The sequence below is a fragment of the Kwoniella bestiolae genome, chromosome 4 (assembly GCF_000512585.2).
Source record: "Kwoniella bestiolae CBS 10118 chromosome 4, complete sequence".
NCBI classification, from domain to species: Eukaryota; Fungi; Basidiomycota; class Tremellomycetes; order Tremellales; family Cryptococcaceae; genus Kwoniella; species Kwoniella bestiolae.
This window is the reverse complement of record NC_089244.1, coordinates 235,330-260,668: the sequence shown is the minus strand read 5'-3', so window position 1 is coordinate 260,668 and position 25,339 is coordinate 235,330. Positions and strand designations below refer to the sequence as shown.

The 25,339-nt window shown below is 46.2% G+C and overlaps 6 protein-coding genes across 6 annotated transcripts; 3 read left to right on the top strand and 3 right to left on the bottom strand.

Annotated features, from left to right (window-relative positions):
• Positions 1-433: 433 nt before the first annotated feature.
• Positions 434-3,255, bottom strand: I302_105662 (calcium/proton exchanger; the record flags this gene model as incomplete). Its single annotated transcript, XM_019191410.1, has 13 exons — positions 434-490; positions 553-619; positions 683-752; positions 816-829; positions 904-983; positions 1,065-1,142; positions 1,201-1,329; positions 1,447-1,752; positions 1,884-2,154; positions 2,256-2,326; positions 2,410-2,534; positions 2,636-2,760; positions 2,852-3,255. 13 exons carry the CDS (start codon positions 3,253-3,255, stop codon positions 434-436), a joined length of 1,797 nt encoding a protein of 598 aa, XP_019046040.1.
• A 1,093-nt stretch (positions 3,256-4,348) lies between these two features.
• I302_105661 (uncharacterized protein) lies at positions 4,349-6,507 on the bottom strand (the record flags this gene model as incomplete). The annotated part of the gene is made up of 7 exons (XM_019191409.1): positions 4,349-4,414; positions 4,480-4,533; positions 4,736-5,106; positions 5,222-5,251; positions 5,352-5,777; positions 6,016-6,266; positions 6,419-6,507. The coding sequence occupies 7 exons, from the start codon at positions 6,505-6,507 to the stop codon at positions 4,349-4,351; spliced, it is 1,287 nt and encodes a 428-aa protein (XP_019046039.1).
• A 900-nt stretch (positions 6,508-7,407) lies between these two features.
• Positions 7,408-10,420, top strand: I302_105660 (uncharacterized protein; the record flags this gene model as incomplete). The annotated part of the gene is made up of 14 exons (XM_065870127.1): positions 7,408-8,213; positions 8,309-8,578; positions 8,650-8,723; positions 8,782-8,848; positions 8,905-8,959; positions 9,025-9,078; positions 9,130-9,216; positions 9,282-9,365; positions 9,435-9,506; positions 9,565-9,629; positions 9,701-9,862; positions 9,944-9,998; positions 10,067-10,110; positions 10,207-10,420. 14 exons carry the CDS (start codon positions 7,408-7,410, stop codon positions 10,418-10,420), a joined length of 2,109 nt encoding a protein of 702 aa, XP_065726199.1.
• A 640-nt stretch (positions 10,421-11,060) lies between these two features.
• On the bottom strand, positions 11,061-13,357 carry I302_105659 (uncharacterized protein; the record flags this gene model as incomplete). Its single annotated transcript, XM_019191407.1, has 5 exons — positions 11,061-11,849; positions 12,021-12,125; positions 12,216-12,275; positions 12,337-12,419; positions 12,526-13,357. 5 exons carry the CDS (start codon positions 13,355-13,357, stop codon positions 11,061-11,063), a joined length of 1,869 nt encoding a protein of 622 aa, XP_019046037.1.
• Positions 13,358-16,506: 3,149 nt separating this feature from the next.
• Positions 16,507-21,496, top strand: I302_105658 (calcium-translocating P-type ATPase, PMCA-type; the record flags this gene model as incomplete). Its single annotated transcript, XM_019191406.1, has 11 exons — positions 16,507-17,547; positions 17,608-18,196; positions 18,253-18,615; positions 18,670-19,559; positions 19,619-19,806; positions 19,862-19,993; positions 20,053-20,414; positions 20,504-20,596; positions 20,669-21,038; positions 21,101-21,148; positions 21,223-21,496. The coding sequence occupies 11 exons, from the start codon at positions 16,507-16,509 to the stop codon at positions 21,494-21,496; spliced, it is 4,350 nt and encodes a 1,449-aa protein (XP_019046036.1).
• A 709-nt stretch (positions 21,497-22,205) lies between these two features.
• On the top strand, positions 22,206-23,873 carry I302_105657 (uncharacterized protein; the record flags this gene model as incomplete). The annotated part of the gene is made up of 8 exons (XM_019191405.1): positions 22,206-22,436; positions 22,519-22,547; positions 22,627-22,709; positions 22,784-22,925; positions 23,018-23,133; positions 23,199-23,414; positions 23,508-23,663; positions 23,776-23,873. The coding sequence occupies 8 exons, from the start codon at positions 22,206-22,208 to the stop codon at positions 23,871-23,873; spliced, it is 1,071 nt and encodes a 356-aa protein (XP_019046035.1).
• Positions 23,874-25,339: the final 1,466 nt, after the last annotated feature.

The window sequence follows — 25,339 nt, the reverse complement described above, 5'->3', positions numbered from 1 at the left end:
TGATTCGGGGGTGTATTGGTACCTCATACAGACTTCCTGCGTTCATTATAGTATCTCTGATGGATGACGGCAAAGGTGGCGACGATATCTTTGTTCTTTTCGGAATCGAAAATTGTAGTTAGGCAAGCGACGGGCATACTGTTCGTTGCACGTTGTGTTTGTCTGCGACGATTGTGTTATCACAGCCAGCGTATGATTCGATTCACCTCACGGACACGCGCGATTATAAATACATTTTCTCCCCGGCGACATTATATGATACGATGAAATGAGAACCGTGTATAGAATTACTTTTGCCCGCAAGGGATGAAGCGGCACAGATGATATTGAACGGAACGGAAATAAAAATGAACGTTGAGAACGAAAAAGCAGCTCCCCAGACCCTCTGCCACGTCTCCCCAGTCTCCGAGATCTGAAAACAGATACCGTACATCTATCCTACCACGCTGGACGACTCGCCGCATCCCAGTAACGTAGCAGTTGATGATCCCTGCAACCGCCCCATATTAGCTTTATTTCGTGTGCCGCTGAATCAAGCTGAAGGGTACTTACAGGGTAATACCAGAATGATACGGCGATGATCAGGTATAACATCATAAGTACCAGACCTTCCATCCAGCTACACAGCGTAGAATGTCAGTATCGAGTAGGCGAAGAGGTCCAAAGCAAAGGAGTAACTCACTTGGATCGCCCGTCAGCGAGGGTTTGGTTGACAATCAGAACAGATAAGAACAGAACGATAGATTCGTAGGCTGAACGGAGGGCATAGATCAGCTATTTGAATACTGGCTTAGCTATACCAAAATTCGACTCACGGTCAAACAACAATCTATCGATTACACAGTCACACCACGTCAGTGATACTCAGCGAATGTGACAATGGAGCAGAAGTGAATGACTCACGTCATTGGTTTACCAATGGTCCAAGCCAACAATTGAATGACAGGAATGACAAACAATGCGATCTGGATGGATGAACCGACCTGTCACATTGAACCTCATTAGCCAGATGCCTTTGATCATGGTCCTCGGAATGGATCACGATGCAAGGTCACACCACTCACAGCTACCGAGATGGACAAATCGAGTTTATCTTTAACAGATACCGACACAGCAGTGAAGTGTTCCGCAGCATTACCGACCTGTCATTTACCCATTAGCTGACTACGTTCGTTCAGATGGCTCAATCGGATCACTTACAATAGGAAGTAAGATCAATCCGACCCATTCTGCCGATAAAGAAGGGTGAGATTCGACGAGACCGTTGATCGAGTCGACAAGGAATTCGGCAGTCACTCCGACGAGTACGGTGATAAGAACCATCAATCCCTACAAAGAAGACAGTACCGTCAATCAGGATCGTGTGCATGATGAATATGGCAGATTTGCGTCAAAGCGAAGCAGTTCCGCTCTATCTGTTATGATACCCAGAGAGGCTCAACTCACAATAGTACAAACAACATTCATCTGAGGAGTCTCCTCCTCATCTTCCTCCTCTTCATGTTCCTGCTCTCTCGCAACAGTCCCATTCTCAGGAACCACAGTGGAAGGACCATGCGTAGCAGGGATAGCCCCACCAGCATTAGTGACATTTCCCGAATGGACGGTTGAGTCAGACGCAGTAGTGGTAGCTTCCTCCTCATCCGTCTTCTTGTGTCTGTGGAGATTCCTGAATCGGAATTTCTCAGAGACGTTGGTGATAGCTTCGGGGTAGGCGGTCGAGCCGGTGACTTCGTCGTCGATGTAGTAAGCCTAGTAATGGTTATGGTTATAAGCGAGATCCTTCATCATGATGCACTAACGAGTCGTGCGTCGAACATGGGTTGGACTGGCGAGGTGCCCAAAAAGAGGATGTTGTAAGTAAGATGAATAACCAAACTCACAGCATGAGTGTACATCTGAAACACCAAATACCCAAGGTACAACAACAACAGCAAAATCGCCACTCCATGACTCATAGCCAGCAAGTCAGCTCCTTCGCCCTGGGCCAATTGGTCCGCATCGGTGTTGGAGGTACTTGAGCTGATTGAGAAGTGGAACGCGGAGGGGATGAGCACGGCGATGACTGCGATCAAGAGCAATGAGGCGTTGAGTTGCGCAGCGGTGGACTTGATGGCTTGTTCGGCGAATTTGACACCTCCTGCGAAGAAACACCTGGTGTGAGGTGCGGTGTCAGCTAATGGCTTGTTGACGTTATTGAGGTTTGAGAGAAAGGCAAAAGAGAAGCTCCAGAATTTCAAAGCGAAATCACTCACATTCCCAATACCAACAGGATATTACTCAAGATCGAACCGACCAAAGAGGATTGTACGACCTGGAGTTCACACTATGCCCATAAATACCAAACGACATCAGCAACGTACTGTGTATTTCTTCACCTCAGGGTGTTGAGCAGAGACCAAGACCCACCTTAATCAGAGCCAAGATAGCTACAATCAATTCCACAGCGTTACCCAACGTAGCATTGAGCAATCCACCAAGGGTTTGACCCAATCTCAAAGCTGCCTCTTCAGTTGCGAAACCCAGGAGACCGGCTAGAATACATTGCGATGGACATATCAGCAACTCTCTTCCAATTTGACCTGTTAATGCGATGGGGAATAGTGTTCATTCTTGGTTATATGGCTGCACTCACCCAAGGGGATGATAGCTATGAAAGTAGTGATGAACACGGCAGTATCCGTGATATTATCTTTCCCACCACTATGTTTGGCCAAATACAGTGCCCAACCAATAGGGATAAACACGAGTAAGACGTTTCTACGAAGATGAACATAGACTCAAACGATCAGCATACAAGTATGACAATTGACTTCACCCAAAGAAGAGCGATCCAAGAAGGGGAACTCACAACCAAGTACTCATGATAGCAGCCTTGATACTCCCCAAATACGTCGGTGCCTTCCCCACCTTCTTAGGCGGCGTAAACAACACCGTAGTAACCCTCCTAACCAGACTCGCATGCGGATCGAAAGACGGATTACGTCGTTGGGACGAACGAGCCGAATCGGTGGTGTGTCGTCGCTGACTCATGGGCGTGGAATCTACTGTGACTTGTCGATTGGGGGCATTGGTCGTTCGTCGTCTTGCGCCATTGGGAGTAGCGTTGGATTCCCTGGCAGGGAGGGTGGGCGAGCCGGGCGGAGAGGCTGTGAGTGGGCCGGGGGAGTTGTCTGTGGGGAGGGAAGTGTCGATTTGGGTTGGGGGGAAGGATACACGGCGGGGGTTGTCGGGTGTGGGGGTGGGTTGTGACATGATAGAGAATTATGATTTGGTGATGATGAGGGAAGAAAAAGATAGATATTGTGAGCGATAATTTCAATTATATGATATATGTAAAGCAGTGTAAATGTTGAATATGACGACGACGACGATGGGGAGAGAGAGGGAAAGGTGAACATGACATACAGTTTTCGCTCATCTTGTTCACTATACTACAGTGCTAGTAGGTCGTGGTACGATCGTTTTGCTAAATTTACTCTAAATATACCACACCAAAGGACAGTGCTCTATCTAACACGTTTCGACTATCCCTTACTACGTTGAATGTGTTGAATGTCCGATAGTATGGATGCAGGGGGGGTATGTGTGCAGTTGATGGTCAATGGTTGATGTAGATCCTTTGAACCAACTTGAACTGGAAACACCGATATGGAAAGCGAGATTCCGTCTCTGTCTGTTCACTTGATGTACTGTAACGAGCTGAATAGCGATCCTGTGTCTTGCTGATGATCTGGTGATTCTTACTGAGATGGAAGAACAAGGACGATCATGTATTCTTTGTTATGTTGTGTACTGAGAAGAGAAGGAAAGCGGTACGGTACAAACACTCTATCCATTGACCCTTAAAAACGTAAACATTCATTCAATTGGAATTGGAATTGGAATCTCAATACGTCACTTTCTTTCTCGATGAGAGTCTTGTTACAGATCAATTGTAATCTCTGCGTCTCCTGCTTCATGCATGCATTCCTTCCTGCCCAAGCACATCCACCTGAGGACATACTCCACCCTCTGCTCGTAGCTCGTTAAGACCTTGCAAGTGCATCTTCGTCGTAGTATGCTGTATGCTGATCTTAACCAGGACAATGATCCAAACAAAACTCAGATCTGAAAACTGCGAACCTGAGGTGGAGGGGGGTGTCAAAAATAGAACACGCATGGCTTGGCGTGGCATTTGAAACACAATGCTCATCATGGGTCTCACCTCCACCCCTCCAGCTCAAGCATGGGTGGGTATGTACAGCCAATACAATATATACAATCGCCATGCATGTTGTATCTTAATCCACCAAATAGTTTAATGTTTATATACATACTATATATCCTAGACCATCTCTTCTAACTGTTAGATGTACTCCTTTAACTTGAGAAGTCTCTTTCCCGCAGCATGGAGGAGTTCGGGGTCTTTGCACTGTTCATACCAGGTTACACGCTCAGCAATTGCAAGTACCAAGAAGAAAGTGGAGGATGACCTACGAAAGCGAATCGGGCGAATCGTTCTCCAATTTCGACATGTTCGTCGCAGTAGAACTGGTAGGCAAAGCAAGTTATGATCAGTAACATGAATCTTCTAATTAAACTCTGTCTCTTCCCATGGAATCCGTGCTTTTATTTCCTCATGTCTTGCCGACGCTTCCTCAAGTCATCTCCTCCAAATCCAATCTGATTCGAAGTCTTCAAGATACTGGTAACTCATCACAGCCAGATAGCGAATACGTCGCACCGCACTCACCTCAGAAGGGGGTATCCCAACAACCTTCAACTCCTGAGCAATCCACCAACAAAACTTGAAATCCTTTCCTCTCCCCTTACACGTATCGGGAATCTCGAAATCCTCAGGTACTTTGACTTTACTTATATCCACCAAAAGGAAGTACGATCCCTCAGGCATGGTGTAAGGTAGACCGATCTGATCGAAATATGAAGTCAAGATATCTCGTCGTTCTTCGTAAGCTTTCAATTGATCTTCGAAGAAATGCCTTTCCTTCGCTTGTTCAAGGCCTATAGCTACTGCTTCTTGCATGGGTGAGTTGGTGGAGAAGACAATTCGGGAATGGGCGGCGAGACATGCTGCTGTGAGTTGAGGGGGGCCGATCAACCATCCTATATTTGGTAATTGAATTAGCATACGCGCCCAATCAGATAATAGGTTTTGGGTGATTGCATGGTGATAAGGGTAAGATATTGAGATAGATCATCGAATGTCAAATCAACTCACCGATTCGCCAACCAGTACAAGCGAAGGATTCTACATTGCATTACATGGTCAGCAAATGGGTCCGTTAAAATGGTCATTTCAGCCATCATGATGTGAAGACGATGACACAACGAAGACAAATTTCACTCACTACCACCCGACCCAACCGTCAACGTCCTCTCCCACATCCCCGGCAACGTCGCAATCCTGACATGTTTCTTCCCATCGTACACCATACAATCATAGACCTCATCGGCAATGACCAAAACATTCTTCTCTATGCAGACCTGGGCAATATCCTCCAATTCCTTTTGCGTGAAAACCTTGCCAACGGGATTATGAGGAGTGTTGATAATGACTGCTTTGGTCTTGGGGGTGAAGGCCGCTCTGAATTCGTCGATGTTGAGGGTCCACTCTGAACCATCTTTAACTCCTTCTCCGGTGGGTGGATGGAGGGGGACGAAGACGGGTTTGGCACCTTGGAAATGGATTGATGCGTAGTATTGGTCAAAGTAGGGTTCGATACAGATTACTTCTTCTCCTGGTTCGCAGTGCGCTGTGAGGGCTGCGAACATTCCTATTGTGGGAAGAAGTAATGTCAGTGACATTTGAGTATCTCGGCATTATGTATTATGAGCTGGTGAATTGAACAGCAAAAAGGGTTCCGAAACATTGAAGGATAGTAACGAAGGTATTGGTTTGAGAAGATAGCAGGGATAGTGCGATGGATGACGAATGGGTATGGTATATAGGGACAAACTATGATGCAGGATAAAGTGGGGAGGATGCTTGATAGTATCTAGCCAAACACTCACCTCCATTCGCTCCAGCCGAAACAAGGATCTCCTCAGGCTTCAAATCCCTTCCTCCCAGATTCGTGAATTGAGGTGAATAGAACTTGGAAATTGCATTGAGCAATCTTGGTCTACCTCTTGGATGGGAGTAATGGTGAGCCATAACATTATCATCTAGTACCTCGTGGTGGGCTTTGGTGATCCAGTCGGGAGGGGACCAGTTCATAAATCCTTGGCCTAGGTTGATAGCGTCTGGGGGGACGTTGGCGGGGCTGCGAGTGTGCGGGTGAAAGTAAGAGTGTTTGTATAAGGAAATAAGTCGGGAAGTGATCAGGGGAGGGGAGATGAATGTTACACCGATGTCAGGGCCTGCTCATTGCTTCGCGAAGGAGATATAATAAATCGCATTGTCTAATCAACTCACGTGAAGATAGTCCATACGTCCAACTTGTGCGTCGCACCATCAAACATACGTTGGGCTTGAGGGATCTTTGCATTTTGTGAAGTAGCCATTTTGGCAGTGGTGATTATGTGTCTATGGGTGATAAGTCTTGAAGATGCGGGATATATATTCTTATGAGCGAGTCGAATGGATCGAGAGAGCATAAAAGCTTTCTTTTCTAGCCTGGAAGAAAAGGTAGATGTATTAGCAAGTTGAAAGATGGAAGATGGAAGATGATCGAAGTTGGTAGATGATCTAGGGATGGCAGTGCGAGCATCCGAGTCATAAGATGCAAGGTTGACTTACAAGAGACTGGATTGACTCTGAAGCAGATGAGTGGTATCCTCTTTTGTGTCGTAGGGTTAAGAAGATGATAAGCAGAGAGGAATGTACTATATATTATTTATTTTTCAGTTCGGTGAATCGGTAAGACTGAGCTCCTCTACGGTGGTATAATGGTATAATGGCGTGATTTACAACGATTGACTCGGACAAGTGCGATATATCAGTACATGACAAATTACCTAATCAGGTAACATTCCTTACACACTTGATCGGATCACTGGGTCCGGGCGTCAACCTATACTCATACTAACTTATAAATACACGCGGATGCTTTTACCATTCTAATTCAGTTCATCTTTCGCTTTCTCTTTCTCTTTCTTCTCTTCTGTATCACACAAGTCCGAATATCATCTCATCCACGCACTACCTTCTCAATATGTCTACTCAGATGATCACAGCCATCACCGGTTGATCATCATTCTTCCCTCACTAACAACCTGTCTATGTCCTATCAAAGCCATAGTCTCACTGATCCTTTCTTGACAAAACAACCAAACAACTGTACTCACACTCACTCTCACTCACAATGCCAATCACCCCTCCACCCTCAAAGCCAATCACAATCGCAGAGTCAAAGCAGATCAAGCGGCTCGGGGTTATCATACTATACACCCAAGAGACGATGGATGGAGCAACCTCCTGACTCCGATACCGAGTTGGAAGATGAGGTCTATTCTCACCGCTCGACTACAGATAGAGAAGAACCAAAGAAGAAGAAGAAGAAGAGGAAGGAGGAGGGATCATCTGAACTTCCAATAGATCTTACACAGGATGATGATGGACCCGATCACTCATTACCTGCTACTCAATTTACTGGTGAAAATACCGGAAATGCGAAGAAGAAGAAGAAACCAAACGGTAGAAGTACAAGAAGAAGGATGCCATCATTCGAAGTATCACCTACTCCTCCCCCTCCTACCGAATATGTCACCGAAAGCTTGACCTTTCAGTCGCAAGTTGGTACCACATCTCAAGGTTATCAATATTCCTCATCTTTCCTTGTTCCACCTACCTCCCATCGAGGCATGTCTGATGCTAATGTCAATCTCGACATTCAAGATGACATTATACCTATCGACGATCAAGAGGAAGAAGATGAGTTGCTCATTATGGAGATGGATGACGACAACGATGATGACGATCAAGAAGATGAACTTCCACTAACTCCCATCTCCACTCATACTCTCGATGTCAACTCTTCCTCTTCGAACCAGAACACTGAACTTCCCAAAAGAGTCACGACGCCTATCGATGATGATGCGTTGGAGTTCGAAAGACTGATGCAGAGATACGAAGGTAAAAGGCGGTACGAGATCCTTGCTGAAGGAGGAGAGAAGGAAAGTTCCAGTCTTGGGACCAGTCAGACCTCTACTGCGTCTAGCAAATCTCAGAGGGAGGTGGAGGATCTGATAGATGACGAGGATGAAGCAAGGTAAATAAAATGACTCTACCACATACTCCCTAGCACACTGATCAAAATTATTACGCTCTACCTGGTAGACCTCTGCTGATATTGTGAATGTCAAGAAACAAAGTTATCGGATTCCTCGGCTCCATCATCACCAGCTTCATCGCACAACTCCATACCTCTCAACTCCTCATACAATCTCGCAGAGCGGAACGACTGAATCCGAAGAAGAAGAAGAAGAAACAGGTAGAAGATGAGAGTCAAGAGGAAGAGCCGGAGCTTCTTATTCAAGAAGAGTATACTGATGATGAAGTAGAGGTAGAAGGGAGTCAGGAAGTTCTACAGACTGTACCTGGGATTAAAATGTGCTTGAAAAATAGGAAAACGGGGTAAGCTTCTTATTCATCGCTTCTTTTCGGGATGTTAACCGATGGATTCAGCTTACCCTCCCGTGCCATAGGAACGATCAAATCATCTCATTTCCTGATGATCCCCTCTCCAACGCATCTGGGCAAATTTCGCTGAATAAGATCGGTAAATACCTTGATCATGCTGAAAAATCTGTGGTTGTAGAGCTAAACTTCAAATATAGAATGCGTGCTTCGAGTGGTCTCTGTACTTTACGACGCAGTCTGTTCAAGGACTACTGTGACTCTCCGGTGAGCTCGCATTGTTTTGGTGACTGAAACTAGAGCTGACGCCGATGCTACATTAGAGATATCTTTTATCGCGATAAGACCTTGTTCGTAAGGCAAGACGTGGTGGACAAGGTATATACCGCTCTCAGCCTTCAGCGCATGAACTAGCTAATGAAGGCTTTGGCATTGTGATATAGCTCGTCGATGATCTCGTCGCTACCGCTGGAATGAAACGAAGGGACTTTTATGTAGTAAGCTAATCCTCAATATGGACGAGCTGATCAGCTGATGCTTGATTATAGTGCGCCTCGGCAAAAGGTCTCATAGCCGCTACGAGTTTGAAGATCGTTCGTCGATCTGGGGAAGTACTCGCACTCTCATCTACGATTGCAAGTCAAAATTTGCCTTACATCCCTTAAGGCACATCGGCTTATCTCCGAGAGATGTTATGTAGGCAACTCTCATCGACCCGATTGAAAGGATTTCTCGGCTCGAATCGTCTGTTCAAGTGGATTGGGTGTTGGTAGTGGAGAAAGATGTAAGTTGCCAAATGCATGGCGCAGCTTTCGTGATAGCTGATCAATAGCCTTGGTCCCTAATGTGACAGGCTGTCTTCCAAACCTTATGTAGTGCAAAGTTGCTCGAAGATGACAGATTGGGTGCTGGGGTTATGATCACCGTAAGCTGTCTGACTGAGAATGGACGTAACACAGCTGTAACATCATGTCTATCTACAGGGAAAAGGATTCCCGGATTTAGCTACAAGGCAGATGTTACATCTCATTGCGAGAACGTATCCAAAGTAAGTTAGGTCGTTACACCGGCGTATGATGAACACTATGTGTTGTGGATGATCGCTGATAAGAAACACAGTGCCAAGATATTTGCATTGGTCGATGCGGACCCCCACGGCATTTCGATTCTATCAACCTACACGTTCGGATCGAGGAATACGAAGTTCTCGGAGGATCATATGGGATTATCACTCGGCGATAGGATTGAGTGGTTGGGTTTGAGAGCTACGGATTTCAAGAAGTGAGCTTAGTATTCATATAACGCTTCTTACATCGGACAGGCTCACGAACAAGGGTATTGATATCATTGTCGTTGGGATAGGTTGGGTATAGGATACGATGATCTATTGCCTCTGGCGAAAGTCGATATCTCCTTGGTAAGATGTTTCAGCTGTGTCTTCTCGAATGGTTGAACTAGCTAATCAGAAGTGCGATGGTTTCATAGGCCATGAAGATGATCAAAGATCCGACCCTACCTGATGAATGGAAGTAAGTGATACCTGCCAGGGCGTGATTCCCACCTCAACCGGTCCATGGGTGTTGCAATATTCTCAAAAACTAACATCACACTTGAATCTACTATAGACGAGAACTTTCCCAAATATTACACCTCAACCGAAAAGCAGAAATTGAAATTATCCTAGAATCCAACAATGGCGACTCAGACCAACATGATTTACTAGATGATCTACTCCTCTTCGAAGATGATCACTCGATTGGTGTGGAGGGGACGAAGAGGAGGAGGAAAAGTAAATTGGTTGAGTATGTCGCTGAGAGGATCGTCCATTCGAGTGGCTGAGGGGTGATGGTAAGTGAAGGGAGGGGATGAGAAGATGCGAGCTGCATTCCTCATGCTTATATGTGTATGTGGTGGAGAATATGTAGGAAGTGTCTGTACAGTGCTCTTTGCTGTACATTCTGTGGATAGTATTGCTCTGTCGTATAATTGTGTACAGTATGGTCGTGAGTTAGTAGAATGGTTTACTGTGTTATATTTACGCTCTTTAATGAATAGTATATGATGTAGCCACAAAGGATGATTATGACCAGCTGCATGATCGTCATGTCCAGCGAGCAACAACCTTTGTGTCCTACGGATCTAGATACGGTAGATGAACTACTGATCTGATAATTTGTAAATTGACAATTCATTTCATTCCTTCGTCCAGATAAGATATGTTAATACAATACATACTTTCAAAATACAGTATTCACTCGATCTTGGTTTTTCTCTTTTTCTGATTCGACCCCAAAGAAAAGATGATAATACCTCTACCGACCGATGATGAGACGAATTAGGCAACCAAATCCCTACTCGAATCGAGTTTTCCGTTCCCCATCCAGCCCTTCTGACCTTACTATCCTATACATTTTCGAAACCATCACCGGACAATCCGAACATGACTCTTTTCAAACTCTATTCCGGTCCCTTCGCGTCTTCAGAGCGTTGTGTTGTGGGGACTTACGATCGTCCTTCCGGACCTGGATCCTTCTCCATCGGGTATCCGCACAGGAGGCAATCTCACCGCATTATTCCCCATGCCCAATTCATCAGGAATCTCATAAACCGCTTTAATAAGACCCGGTAATCTCATTCTCCCTTCTCGTTCTCCACCCTCTCCCCTTTGTCCAGCATGACTGGTCGGTTTCGGATGAACCATGGGCAATTCCGGTATACCTGCTCGAGTCGTGAAGTGCTGGAAAGGTGGTCCAATCGATTGCGGTATGTGAGCTCTCTCCCATCCTCCTTCCCTTGGTTCACCCGCACCCGGGGGACCAGCCCTATCAAGCGGGGTATCATGCGCAGGTCGTTGAATACCTATCTCCCTTGATTTTCGAACTACCTCGGTGGGCACCCAGCTTTTATCCCTCTTAGGCAATTGGTAAGGGAATGGTACAGCTGGTTTAGCGATTTTCTTGTCTTTCCCTCCCACACCCACTCCTATTAGGGTATTCCTATTGTATCGGTCTAGAGGATTGTGGGCGTGGGTTGAGGACGAAGCGATGGGTGAGAAGACATCTACGCTGGGCGTCCTGGCCGAGGGGGAAGAGTCGTTGGATGTAGACGCAGAGGTGGATGTGGTGATTGATAATCTATCTTTGGTCAGAAGATCCCGTTCCCGTTCGCTGAAGCTGAAACTGAAGGTGGATTTGGTGGGTGAGGGATTTGGGTCGGTGGATGAGGATGGGGCGGATCGTTTAAGTTTACGAGCTGTTCGGCCTGATAGCTGTTCAGACCAACTATCAGCCCTGAGCTTCGCTGTATGATGATCAATCGATTTGGGAGACTGTCAATGATTTTTGGAAAGTATTGTTGGTCGAATGGATTCATGAGATGCGCATGTAATGCACATGCACAAGAAAGAGAAATCTCGCTGGTGTTATAGGCGCGCACTCACCGAGTTGTCGACTATCCAATATCCCCCCTTACCACCACCTTGCGTAGTAGCTTTCTCAATATTGATAAAACAGTCGTTAAGGGACAAGTTGTGTCGGATCGAGTTCTGTTCATTTGACGATCAATACCATCCCTTTGAGCCCTCGTATATACCTTTATCACGGAAAAGTTCAGTCGCCGAAGAAAGAGCACTCACCTTCCATGTCATTCCTGCTGTTTTGTGCCATGGCCATCTATCCTCGAAAGCTTGGTATATCTACCACGGTTTCTTACAGATGAGCTTGTTATTGTTCTTGATCGAAAGCAAGATAACTCACCTGGGATAAAGTCATGCGCCCTCTGGGTGAGGCAGCTATCACCAGTCGTATAGCTTGCACGTGGGTTAAGTCGGGTTTATACACTGTAACGTTATTTGTACCAATTATCAGTCAGAGATGTCGGCACAGTCCAAATAAAATATATACCGAAGGGAGCTGAAAGTCATGGTAAGCCAGTACCCAACTCACCTTCCCCATTCCCATCAAAACTGTAGGGTATCACCCCCGCCAAACCCTTCGGAACTCCTCCAACCTCTTCCCACCTCCTCCAAGCCCCCTGCGCAATGCTCATGCCTCTATCTCCTATCTCCCCGCGTTCTCGTTCTCGTTCTCCGCTCTTAGAAGAAGAGTGAGGATGATCCGTTGTCTTGCCCAGTCTATACCTAATAAGGTCCGAGCGCGTATAGATAAACGGCCTATTATTCTCCATCTCAATTTCCTCAGCCGCCCCGATACTTAGATTGGGATCATGAGGATTCTGGAAGGTAGGTAAGCTCGCCGCGATCCCCAGAGTCTTAACTACGAGATCGTCCTGCGCAGGCCAAGTGAGCGTTCGGAGGTTGAGCTCGGAATCTGAAAAAGGAAATTCACGATGTTTCTTATTTCTCTCTTCTGATCTCGAAGATCCAGAAGTGTGAGGGACTGGTGGAGGGGGTTTTCTCCAGAACAAGTTGGAAGGTTTTATTTTGGGTCTTTTCGGATTGGTATTCACCTCGTGATCCGGATCACCCCTAGGTCGGGGGATGATAGGTGATGTAGTTGTTAGGCTGGGTGGGAGAGGGATGGGTTTTAGTCGTTTGGCTTTTTTCATTGGCCTTGGATCTATCTCTGGTTCTGGTCCTGGTTCGTCGATGTTTATAGGAGGTTCTGTATTGTGGAGGATAGGTTGAGGTGGAAGGGGGGAGGAAGGAGGCTCATCGTCGTCGTCCTCTGGGAATAACTCTTCTTCGCCTTCCCATGAGGTCTGGTGATTCGATGAAGGACCTGCTTCGGGGAGTTGAGGGGCAAAAAGGTCTGGCATAGTAGTAGAGCTGGATCCGTCGATGGGAATAGCAATGTTCGGGATCGTTGTGAAGGGAGTGCGAAAGCTATAAACCCATTTGTTCAATATTTGAATATATTGTGAATTCGCTGTTGATGAAAGCGATGAAGAGAGGAGTAAAAAACTTACGATGGAGTAACAAGCTTACATCAACACCCATCATCCACCCTTGCTGCAATGAAATCTTCTTGTACCATATATAAGTTAGGAGAAAAACGGGAGGGGATAGGGGGATATTCCGATCGATTCCCTGGTTTAAATACCCATATGTAGTCGAAGTACAGTAAGCTACCTTGTTTGTGTGTAGCGAGACTACGAGTGTATAGCTGTATATTTTCCCGATGATCTGTATCTGATTGATGGTAATGATGATGGTGAGCGAGACAATCCAAAGACTCGACTCTTTTTCTAGATCTTTTCTCTAGGTATGTTTAAATATACCTTTGAGATCTCTTCCAAAGGTTGCTCGTTTATTTGAAGATGTATCGTACGTACGACCATGTATCGCGTTGTCACCGAGGGTGTAGACCGAGTGGGATACTTGACTTGTTGGAAAGGAGGGTGATTTATAACAAGAATGATAAAGTGAAAAGTGAAAATGTGGTTGGTTTGATCGGAGGTATATTGTTATCGTTTTTAGTGGAAAGAGAGAGAGGTCTGAGCTCGACTAAGAAATGTTTTTGGGGGCGTTTGATGATTTGATGATTTGATGATTTGATGGGAATCGTGCTTTGTTATAGCAGGACTAGCATATCATGAGTGTATATGTTTATGAATCATTCACCTTTCATCTGATAGATACACACGTTGAATCATGTTGAACGACAACACAATCCACGCTCCTCGCCCTCGCCCTCCTTCAATTGGTTAATCAAGTTTAGTACACCCACAAGAGTGGTACACCAAGTCAAATAGATCACGTCACTCTTGTCATCATGGTAATTCGGAATACAGTGGGTGGTGGCTTGATTAGTGCAAAGTCAAGGAACACGCTGTAAACTACTCCGAGTGGTTGGGTTGTTTGACAACCATCACCATCAGTATCAACGTGGAGGCGTTCTACGAGTAGAGTCAAGGTACAACATCTCTTGTTTGTCATCAACATGGAACAGAGTTTTGGAATTTGGGGGTGATGGGTCAGTGCGTTGTGTGTGTATGTTTGAGTTCCCCCACTTTGCTTGTCAAAGGTGTTGAATGTCAGTATCCTTGTTCCCCACTTTTGGATGTTGCCGCCGGCAGAAATCGTAGACTGAAGATGGAAAGGAAGGTGGGAGTGAGACACACGGACCGGATGATACGGTAGTATGATTGTGTCGGCATTGCCTGTGATTTGATGGATGTGACGTATCCAAAGGTAAGAAAGGTTGGTTGTCAGGTTGTTAGGTTGTTAAGTCACATTTCAAGAGATGCCTTGCGCCTTGTTTACAGGTACGAAATGATTGGTATTTCTAGCCGATGTTGTCGGGACAATTCGTATTTCATCCTTGGTTTGATAGCTTCCAGACTTTCATCCGTCATATTTGATTGTCCTTTGATATCAGTATGAAGTGCACTCGTTGATCTGCCTTGGTAAGTAGCCTTCATCCTGGGGAGAGCATGTGGTCTTCGTATCACTCTACAACAGGCGAGTGAGATGGTGAAGTATGACACGACCTGATGAATCATGTCCGCCAAAAATGAGTTCATATCGTTGCAATATGAGACGACCCGAGTATCCCACGCTTAACTCACCGTATACCTAACTACCTGTACGTACCCCTTTCCCCTCGTCTACAATGAATGATTGATCCCGCGTTTCCCTTTTACTCATAAACAAGCAGATGGGACTGTCACAACACACGTTTATCCGCTCACCTCCCATGGGGATCCCCGGATTAGCTTAACATAGTAACACTGTACACCAATACCAAGCCCAGCACGCGATTTGCGATTTTGCGCGATTTCTTTTCATTCGTCCAAAAGTAATGTTCATCCTTCATCTTGTTGCGTCATGATATCAAAATGCAATTTACTGCACAGCATTTGACGGAACCAGATTTAGAAGTCTTGGCATATCACTCTACACGAGTGGGATCTCTTGTTTAGGTAAACCCCATTGTCACCACGTGCTGGTTTCCTAATGCGGTAATTTATGTATACATATATTGATGTTCCAGTCTGTGGTGGTGTTTTGAATTGTGAACAGAGTAAATGTCAAATGTCTTGGCAGGATCACACGGGACATCTCGTATATCTCGTACATCTACTATACCATATTCCAACAAAATCACTCTACTCTCTGTCTTGTATCTGCGACGGTATCAAAATCATCCACATACATCCCATCCCAATCCAGTAATATCATCCTACTGTACATCGTCATACTCTTCCATCATTCAACATAATAACAGTCCGTGTCGCGTGGTCCCAACAGGAAAAAGGAAGAAGAGCAACTAGTGAATTGGAATTGGAATAGAGGACAAAGCCAAGTTCTTGGCGTTTTCAATCGAATATCATATCAATGCGTGTACAGTCTCGTGTATCACATTGACTCTCTCTACACTCATTGGCGTTGCAAAGTCGACCTAAGCAGTAACAGTGAGCATTCATCTCATTTTCTCATCTTCTTTCCCCCCTTCATCACCTCTACAATTCCATCATCATCATTGCCCGTCACGCTTCCCACCTTAATTCGCTCATTATCGTCCCTCCCTCTCTTCACCCCACCCACATATATAATCGCCAAGGAATAACAATCGGCATCTCCTACATTCCCCCTTTGTGTTCATTCAGAACGATAAATGACCAAACTCGTTTGAACACTCTCTGTCATCTATAGTCATTCCGCACCGCCTTTCCATCATCAAAACCCGTTTCCATTCATCACAACCACCATCACCATCATCATTCACCTCCCACCTCATACACCAACAAACACCGTCCCACTACATCATTCCGACAAAGCAGGACCTCGGTTGACTCGACAAACGGAGTTGACACATCGACTGTGCTTCGGCAACGGCTGTGTAAAACTCGCCACCGTCCCCGTCTGATCTGTTATTTATCAGATAAATAGGAAGTCAGTCTCCTCGATAACCTTCTTTCACCCCATCTCATCCCAAATTTGCCGCTCAAATCATTCGTGGACCATGTCACCCCCTCCGCCACTCATCATCACTACTGATCTCGACAACAACAACAATGAATTCTCCAGCAACGCCCCTCCTGCTCTCGCACCACCTATAGATGTGGATCAATCAACCAACCAAGATCCAAACACCCCACCTCGAGGCAGAAGCGGTAGTGTCCCCATCACCGACCCATCCCATCTTTCCCCATCTCGCGGCGGCCATTTACACCCTAATCAAAATTCCCACTCACCCACTCCATCATGGTCATCAGGAACCATCCCTCCTTCACCTACCCTCACCAACTCTTCAGTTCACTTTTCAGACGAAGCCGTCACGCCTACTTCGCCCGCACCTAGGACGTCACTTGCTTTACGGGAAAATGACCCAACAGCAGATTCAGGTATGGAAACCTTGAAAGTCATCGGTGAAAATGATCCGCAAAGGCATAATAGAGGCTGGTCAATCGGGACTTGGTCTTCTGATGCCGGCACCGAACAAGATCATTCGAACTTTGGCGCTTCTGGTAAAACCCCACTTAAAGATAAGGACGCCTTGAGTAGAATAACCACTGGTACTACTGCGCACACCAAATCTGCGGAAAAGCCCAAAGACAAGAAAGAGAAAAAGAAGAAAAGCAAGAAGGGAAAGAAGGATGGTGAGGATGAAGGTGAAGAAGACGAGGAGGAAAGACCCCAAGCAGCTCATATAGATCCGGATAAGGATACCACCGACCCTACTCCCTTCAAAGAAAAACCTTCTCGGCTGGCCATGCTGGTCGATCCTAAATCGCTCGAAGATCTAGAGAAAATTGGTGGTGTCCAAGGCTTGTTAGCTGGTTTAGGTGTAGATGGTAAGACTGGTTTGAGGGTCGGTACCAACGAAGGTGCGACCGAGACTGGGGCACCGAGATCCTCATCAGAAATGGCCGGTGGGAACGAACCTCAATGGCAGACCAGTATGGACGATAGGAGACGTATCTATGGAAGAAACGAATTGCCTGAACGGAAGAGCAAAAGTTTATTATCGCTCATGTGGATAGCTTTCAAAGATAAGGTCTTGGTGAGTCATAAAAACGCCCCCTTTGTTCATCTTTGTTTTCGCTAATGGAAACGAAATCAGATTTTATTGTCCATCGCCGCTGTGGTTTCTCTGGCTCTAGGTCTATATCAAGATCTTGGTACCCCACCAGAAATCCTGTTCAACGACGACTGTCCCCCTCCTGGGGGATGTGAGGAACCTCAAGTAGACTGGGTAGAAGGTGTAGCTATCGTCATTGCGATCATCATCGTCGTCATGGTCGGTTCGGTCAATGATTGGCAAAAAGAACGACAATTCAAGAAGCTCAATGCCCAACGTGAAGATCGTACAGTCAAATGTATTCGAGGTGGTAACGAGATGGTCGTCAACACGAAAGATCTTGTTGTTGGAGACGTCTGTCTGTTGGAACCTGGAGAAATCTTGCCCGTCGATGGTGTCTTCCTGAGAGGTCACAATGTCCGATGCGATGAATCTGGTGCTACTGGTGAATCCGACGCTATCAAGAAGTTCTCATACGATGAATGTATCGAAGAGAGAAATGCCGCTTCACCAGGTGACAAGTTGAAGAAGGACTGTTTCCTCATCTCTGGTGCCAAAGTGCTGGAAGGTGTAGGTGAATATGTCGTCATTTCGGTCGGTACGAACTCTTTCAATGGTAGAATCATGATGTGTAAGTTGCTTCTTCACCTCTGCGAATCGAACAACGACGCTGATCCACTGCTTCAGCCATGCGAGGCGATTCCGAGAACACACCTCTTCAACTGAAACTTAACAAACTTGCCGAATTGATCGCCAAACTAGGTTCTGCTGCCGGTCTTTTGCTTTTCTCTGCTCTCATGATTCGGTTCTTTGTGCAACTCAAGACCAACCCCGATAGATCCGCCAATGATAAAGCTCAGTCTTTCATCCAGATTCTTATTATTGCTGTTACCTTGATTGTTGTGGCTGTCCCTGAAGGTTTACCTCTTGCCGTCACTCTCGCACTGGCTTTCGCCACCAAGAGAATGACCAAGCAGAATCTTTTGGTCAGAGTGTTGGGTTCTTGTGAGACTATGGCGAACGCTACTGTTGTCTGTACCGATAAGACTGGTATGTTATACATCCAAGCTATATTGACGATCAGAAGCTGATCGATCTTCATAGGTACTCTCACTCAGAACGAAATGACCGTTGTTGCTGGATCACTTGGTGTCCACGGTAAATTCGTCAAAAACCTCTCTGACAACGCTTCGCGATCCAATGCGAACGATGTTGAAGGCGAACAAGTCCGAGAAGACTTCGCTTTCGAAATGGACGAGATCAACAATGTCGCTTCCTCCGAACTCACCAGCTTATTGAACGAAGCTATCTGTATCAACTCTACTGCATTCGAAGATAAAGACGAAGATGGAAACCTCGGCTTTGTAGGAAGCAAGACTGAAACCGCTTTACTCAAATTCGCCAAATCATCTGGATGGGCTGATTGGAGAAAGACCCGGGAAGCTTATCAGGTCATCCAGATGATCCCCTTCAGCTCTGAATTAAAAGCTATGGGTGTAGTCGTCAAGATCGGTGATAGGTACAGACTCTACATCAAAGGTGCTAGTGAAGTCCTCACCAAGAAATGTGTCAAGCACGTTGTGGTGTCTCAGGAACACGACACCGATGCGCAACTTCAGACTGTGGATTTTAACGAGAACACCATGAACAACATCATGAAGACTATCATCTTCTACGCCAACCAAAGTCTCCGAACCATCGCGCTGTGCTACAAGGATTTCGAATCTTGGCCTCCCAAGGGAGCTAACCAGGTGAATGCTTCCGATGAAGTGCCTTACGAGTTTATCGCCAAGGAAATGACCTTGATTGCTGTGACTGGTATTGAAGATCCCCTTAGACCTGGTGTCAGAGAGGCCGTCGAGAAATGTCAACGAGCCGGTGTGGCCGTCAAGATGTGTACTGGTGATAATGTCCTCACTGCTCGATCTATCGCGAACCAGTGTGGTATCTTCACGCAGGGTGGTATCATCATGGAAGGTCCTTTGTTTAGAAAGGTAAGCCCGTCTGCGCGTATGATTACCGGTCAATAGCTAACGCTTATATTGTTGTCTAGCTCTCCGATGCTGAACGACTAGAGATTGTACCTAGACTTCAGATTCTGGCTCGATCGTCCCCTGAAGATAAACGATTGCTTGTCCACACTCTAAAAGGTATGGGCGAAGTGGTCGGTGTCACTGGTGACGGTACGAACGATGGTCCTGCTCTCAAACTTGCTAATGTCGGTTTTGCTATGGGTATTGCGTGAGTAGGGTCACGCTACTTCAATTGATCTGTGTACTGAAGCATCAATCTACAGCGGTACGGAAGTCGCCAAGGAAGCCTCGGATATTATTCTCATGGACGATTCGTTCAAGAACATCGTACTTGCTATTATGTGGGGTAGATGTGTCAACGACTCGGTTAAGAAGTTCTTGCAATTCCAAATTTCGTATGTCCTCTTCTCTCGTCGCAATACTTCGCAGGGACTTTACTGATATACTGCAACAGAGTCAACATCACAGCCGTCGTGATCACCTTTGTCTCAGCCGTAGCATCAAGCGAAGAACAATCCGTACTTACTGCCGTCCAACTTCTTTGGGTCAACCTAATCATGGACACTTTCGCTGCCCTTGCTCTCGCCACTGATCCCGCTACGGAAACTTCACTCGATCGAAAACCCGACAGGAAGAATGCCCCGTTGATCACTGTTGAGATGTTCAAGATGATTTGCATCCAGGCGGTCTACCAGATCATCGTCTGTTTGGTACTTCATTTCGCCGGTTTGAGGATCCTGGGATTACCTCATACGGATCAGAACGAGACTGAGTTGGGGGCATTGGTGTTTAACTGTTTCGTGTTTTGTCAGATCTGTAAGTTGATGCTTCTTCCTCTTGCCTGCAACTGAACATGACACCCCCTACCACTTGACGGTGTGCTGATATCAATGTCGTTCCAACAGTCAACCAACTGAATTGTAGACGTCTGGACAGAAAACTCAACGTCCTTGAAGGGTTCTTCAGAAACTACTACTTTATCGGTATCTTCCTTATCAGTGAGTTTGCCCCTCCACCCAGCCTACCCAGCCAATTCACATGACAGATGCTAATTATGTTGCTGTACCCAGTGGTCGGCGGTCAAATTCTGATCATCGAAGTCGGTGGAGCTGCTTTCCAGGTTACTCGACTCAACGGACGAGACTGGGCAATTTCATTGATCATCGGTGCCATCGCAATCCCCATCGGTGCTATCGTCAGATTGTTACCTACTGGTCCTTTCGAGAAAATGCTCATCAAGCTACATATTTACAATGATCCCAACAAATTACCTGTTGTTGCTCCTGAGGTCGAAGATGAGAAATACGAGTATAACCCTGCTATCAGCAAGGTCAAGGATAACTTATCGACCTATGCTAATATTCGAGGTGGTCGATTGAGGGCTAGTTCGATTGTGGCTAAGAGTAGATCTGCCAGATTGAAGGATGCTGATATTCAATTGTGAGTTTATCTCTTCTCGCACTGCATCAAACGATGAGCTGATGTCTGATGTTTGTCGATAGACCTTCATTGTTGACTATGGTCCCTACTTTGATTGCTGGTACTGTCGGGTGAGTCCAGCTGTTGCAGCTGTCTATCTGCTCTCCGAGGCAATTCAGCTGATATCATATGATCTGATCGACAGTGCCGGTGCACACTGGGTCCATCAAACGGGCAACGCATCACTCTCCAACCCCGCCGGTGCGGACCCCTCTCGATCCACCGCAGAACTATTCCAGGGTAAAGTTCAATTACACCCACAGACCGACCGAAATGATCCGCTCTATACCAAATTCGGTATAACACCTCCGTCACCATTAGAAGCTGGCTCGGCACCTTCGTCGACAGGTCGAAGTGCCGGAAGGACGCAGCAGAGGGATTTGGAGAAGGGGAATGACCAGGAGGTATTGAGGGAATAGAACAAACTTATAGAGAAACGAACCCAATACAAAACCCAAAACACAAGATAGAAAATTTCGTTGTACATATTCTTACTATACACGATCATTCGCATTGCATTTGTGATACCCATCTCCTTACAACAATTATACTACTACTATTGCTATTCCCTTTGTCTTCATAGATCTTACCCTTCTCGTGCGTGAGACTTACTTTATATACTGTATAAGCTAGGAGAGGAAAATGTTTGAATAGAATATGCGATATAATACATGCAGAATATAGCTTCTAGACTAGGCTGTGCGGTGCATCCATTATGCTTCATCTTGCAGTACTCAGTACCAATGCTTGGCGTAAGTTGGCATAAAGGCGTACATCGCACTATAGTGGAGAGCGGTGGAGGGTGGAGGTATATCCAGTTCCGAGTGGAGGAAATGCAAAGGATTTATAAGCTCATCTTCCGTGCGGAGGGTTCCGCTGGTTATTTCATTCTTGGTGCATTTATCATCTGGATCGGTTTCGAGGCGGAATTGGATTCGCACATCATCATCTCGGTTTGCGGATTACTCACTTTCACGATCATGACGATGGAGTACATTGCGAGGAAAGGTATAAATAGGATGTATGGACTGACAATCTTTGAGAGATATTGACACCCATTCAATTACTCATATCACTCACTTCACGATTAACACGCGCTTCATTTCAAATTCAAGAATACAACCCACCATGTCGACAGTAGCTATCACAGGTATCAACGGCTTCATCGCTGTCCATGTCGCTCTCCGATTCCTCAACGAGGGACATATCGTTAGAGGATCAGTACGATCTATTTCTTCTGCTGAGAAAGTAAAAGCCAATCCAGTATGGAAAGAGTGGTTCGAAAAAGGTAGGATTCAAGTGGTGGTCGTGCCTGATCTTACGGGGGACTTGACGGAGTTACTCGACGGTGTTGAATATGTACGTCGTGTCTGACGTCTTACCGCATCTCACTTTCCGCTTTTGTTATCAGCGATGCCCGAGCTGATGGCTGACAATATAGGTGATGCACCTGGCTGCTCCGGTCACTTTGTAAGTCGCATCTCGGTTTGGGTAAATGGTCGATACTGTAACTTGCTGAATCCCAAATATGGGCTTGGGATGCGAACAGGAACGTAAAATCCTACGAAGAGTTTAGAGCACCCACTATCGAAGGCAACTTGTCGGTCCTTGACCAAGCTACCATATTCAAGAGTGAGTTGAATGGAAAGACCGAAGACCTCGGGAGAAGCCACCGAGCTGACTCTTCGCACTGCGCTACTGTACAGCGATCAAAGCCATCTCGTTGATGTCATCCATGGCTGGGCATTTCAACCCTGTACCCAACGATCAACAGCTCGGTGCGGTCTACACTGAGGATTCGCTCTTCCCTTACGACGAGGAGACTGCTAGGAACTTTGATCCTTCCAAGTGAGTACCAGGGGCGGTCTTCACCCAACCGAGGATCATTGATTATTATCTGAATGACATACACTAAACTATGATGATGGTAATCGATACAGCCCATTTGCCAACGTGATCTGGTACTGCGCCGCCAAGAAATACGCCGAGTTCGCAGTCAAAGATTGGTTGAAGGAACACAAACCCTCATTCTCCGTTGCGTCTTTGGCTCCTCCCAGTGAGTCATTCCCCATGCTCCCACTTCTATCTATCGAGGCTAAACCACAAGTGTCTTGCTCTCAGTGACATACGGACCATCCCTCCAATTCAGCTCCATCGAAGAATTTAAAGGCGGTATCAGCGGATCTCAACCCGGGTGGCTATCACTTATCAAAGGGAAGGATGCCGAGGTGAAACAACCTGAAGCTACTACCTATGCGGACGTGCGAGATGTCGCTGAGGCATTCTACCAAGCTGCCATCAGAGGGAAGGACGGTATATATGTGATTGCCAGTGATAGTAGGTTGATCTTTCCCATGACCCGCATGGATCCAGCTCAAAAAAATCAACCCTTTCTCGCTTGAAGCGCATATACTGACTGGTCGGTGTTAGCCTACACCTACCAAATGTTCGCCAACGAGTTCAGAAGACAACGACCAGACCTCGATGCCTTTTTCCCTCTTGGAAACCCCTCTGAGCCCACTCCGACAGAGCAGAATTTCTGGACGATCGATACTAGCAAGTCCGTTAGGGAACTTGGATTGAAGTGTAAGTTCACCACATTCCCATCCCATGCCCTGGACCGAACGCAACCACCGGTCAGATGCGACCGTGCGATGGTTTTTTAGGCTGACTGTGTGATGATGATATATCAACATAGATCATACTCTCCCAGAGACCGTCAAAGCGACTCTCGAGTACTACGAGAAGATCGGGGTTTTCAACGAAGAACCTGGAAGCTGGGCGAAAGATGCTTAGATGTTTTGCTGCTATCTCCCTGATCTTGGAGCACGATACTCCCAAGTCGGTCTAGCTTTGTTGATGTGAATGAATGACAGTGTATCTTACAGATAGATGTGTGCAAATATATGCAAACATATGCAAGACTAGCTATCGTAACGATCGAGAAGAAACAAAGTGGCCAGACACGAATAGAATGGTTGCTCTTGAGCCTTCCCAAGAGAATATAGCTCTCACATCACGGACAAGTACAGTAACGAGACTGTGTATCTAACAAATAGCCTAGTCTTGTCTAAAGATCCTTTAGCACGTCAGTCAAACCGTCTAAATTCAAAGGACTGCCTTATCCATTCGAGATTCTCAGGGCACATATCTCGTCTTTGGCCCTTCGCAAGAGCGCACTACGGTCCCAAGCCAACTGCCTGTATTCGCTAGTGCAGGTATCAGACCGAAACAGCGCCTGTAAATCTGCCCTGCACGAGGCTACCGTCTTCCAAGTAGAAAGTAAGCTTTCGGCACATTGGTCGGCTTGACATCTCCAAGTGGATTTTTCATGCTCACTACCGAATAGGGGATGTGAATCCACAACGCCGAGAAACGCTTCGCTATCCCATTTGAGGACTTCAATGTTGGCCGTACCCCACTTCATCGCTTCACTCTCGAAGGTGCCTACAGATGCTCGCCAATTCACATGAACCCGTCTCATCTCATTTCCCAGACTTCGAATGCTCCCTTGCAGCTCTCGCATTTGAGGGTCTTCTTTTGTGGCGATCTGGTAACGCAGCTCAAGTGCAAGCGCAGTATCGTTGTAGGTCCTCATCAGTCTAGTGACGCTGTCGTATAGCTTCATTGCCGGTGCAGGATCAATGGCTTAGGAAGCTTGAAGAAATTGGCTGCGAAATTCTTCAAGCTTCTCTTTGTGCTCTTGACAGTGTTATAACCCGATCTCAACCAGTCCGATGAACGAGGACGAATCAGATCCTGCATTTTAGAGGCGGTCGACTCCAGTGATGCGTCGATATCCTCTGCTCGAGGCCAATGATCTAATATCGGCTTTCCCAATCTGGTCCACGCTTGCTCGCGCAGGTTTTTTTGGCTTGGTGGTAGGATTTATGGAAACGCCGCGACACGGCTAGTATGTTTATCTCTTCGTCGGTCAGGGTCCGGTCCATGCTAGATGCCAGGGTACTATGGAGACTTTGAGTAGTCTCGCTTAACCTTGTTGCGATATCTTCCATCTGGTCGGTAACTTGATGTAATGTCTCGAGGTCAGATGAGGTAGAAAACATGATGCGAATGCATTGAGTTCCTAATTAGATGGATATGGGAAGGGAAGGACTTCGCTTGTCAAGGATAATCGAGGCAGATCTATCACGGACTGACATCCACTTTCAAGGCGTTATTGCGTAGATAATGCAAGGTGTAGATGGATCGTGGGCGAACATAAGATTGATCTGAGGTCGACTTTGACGAGTGAGGACCGT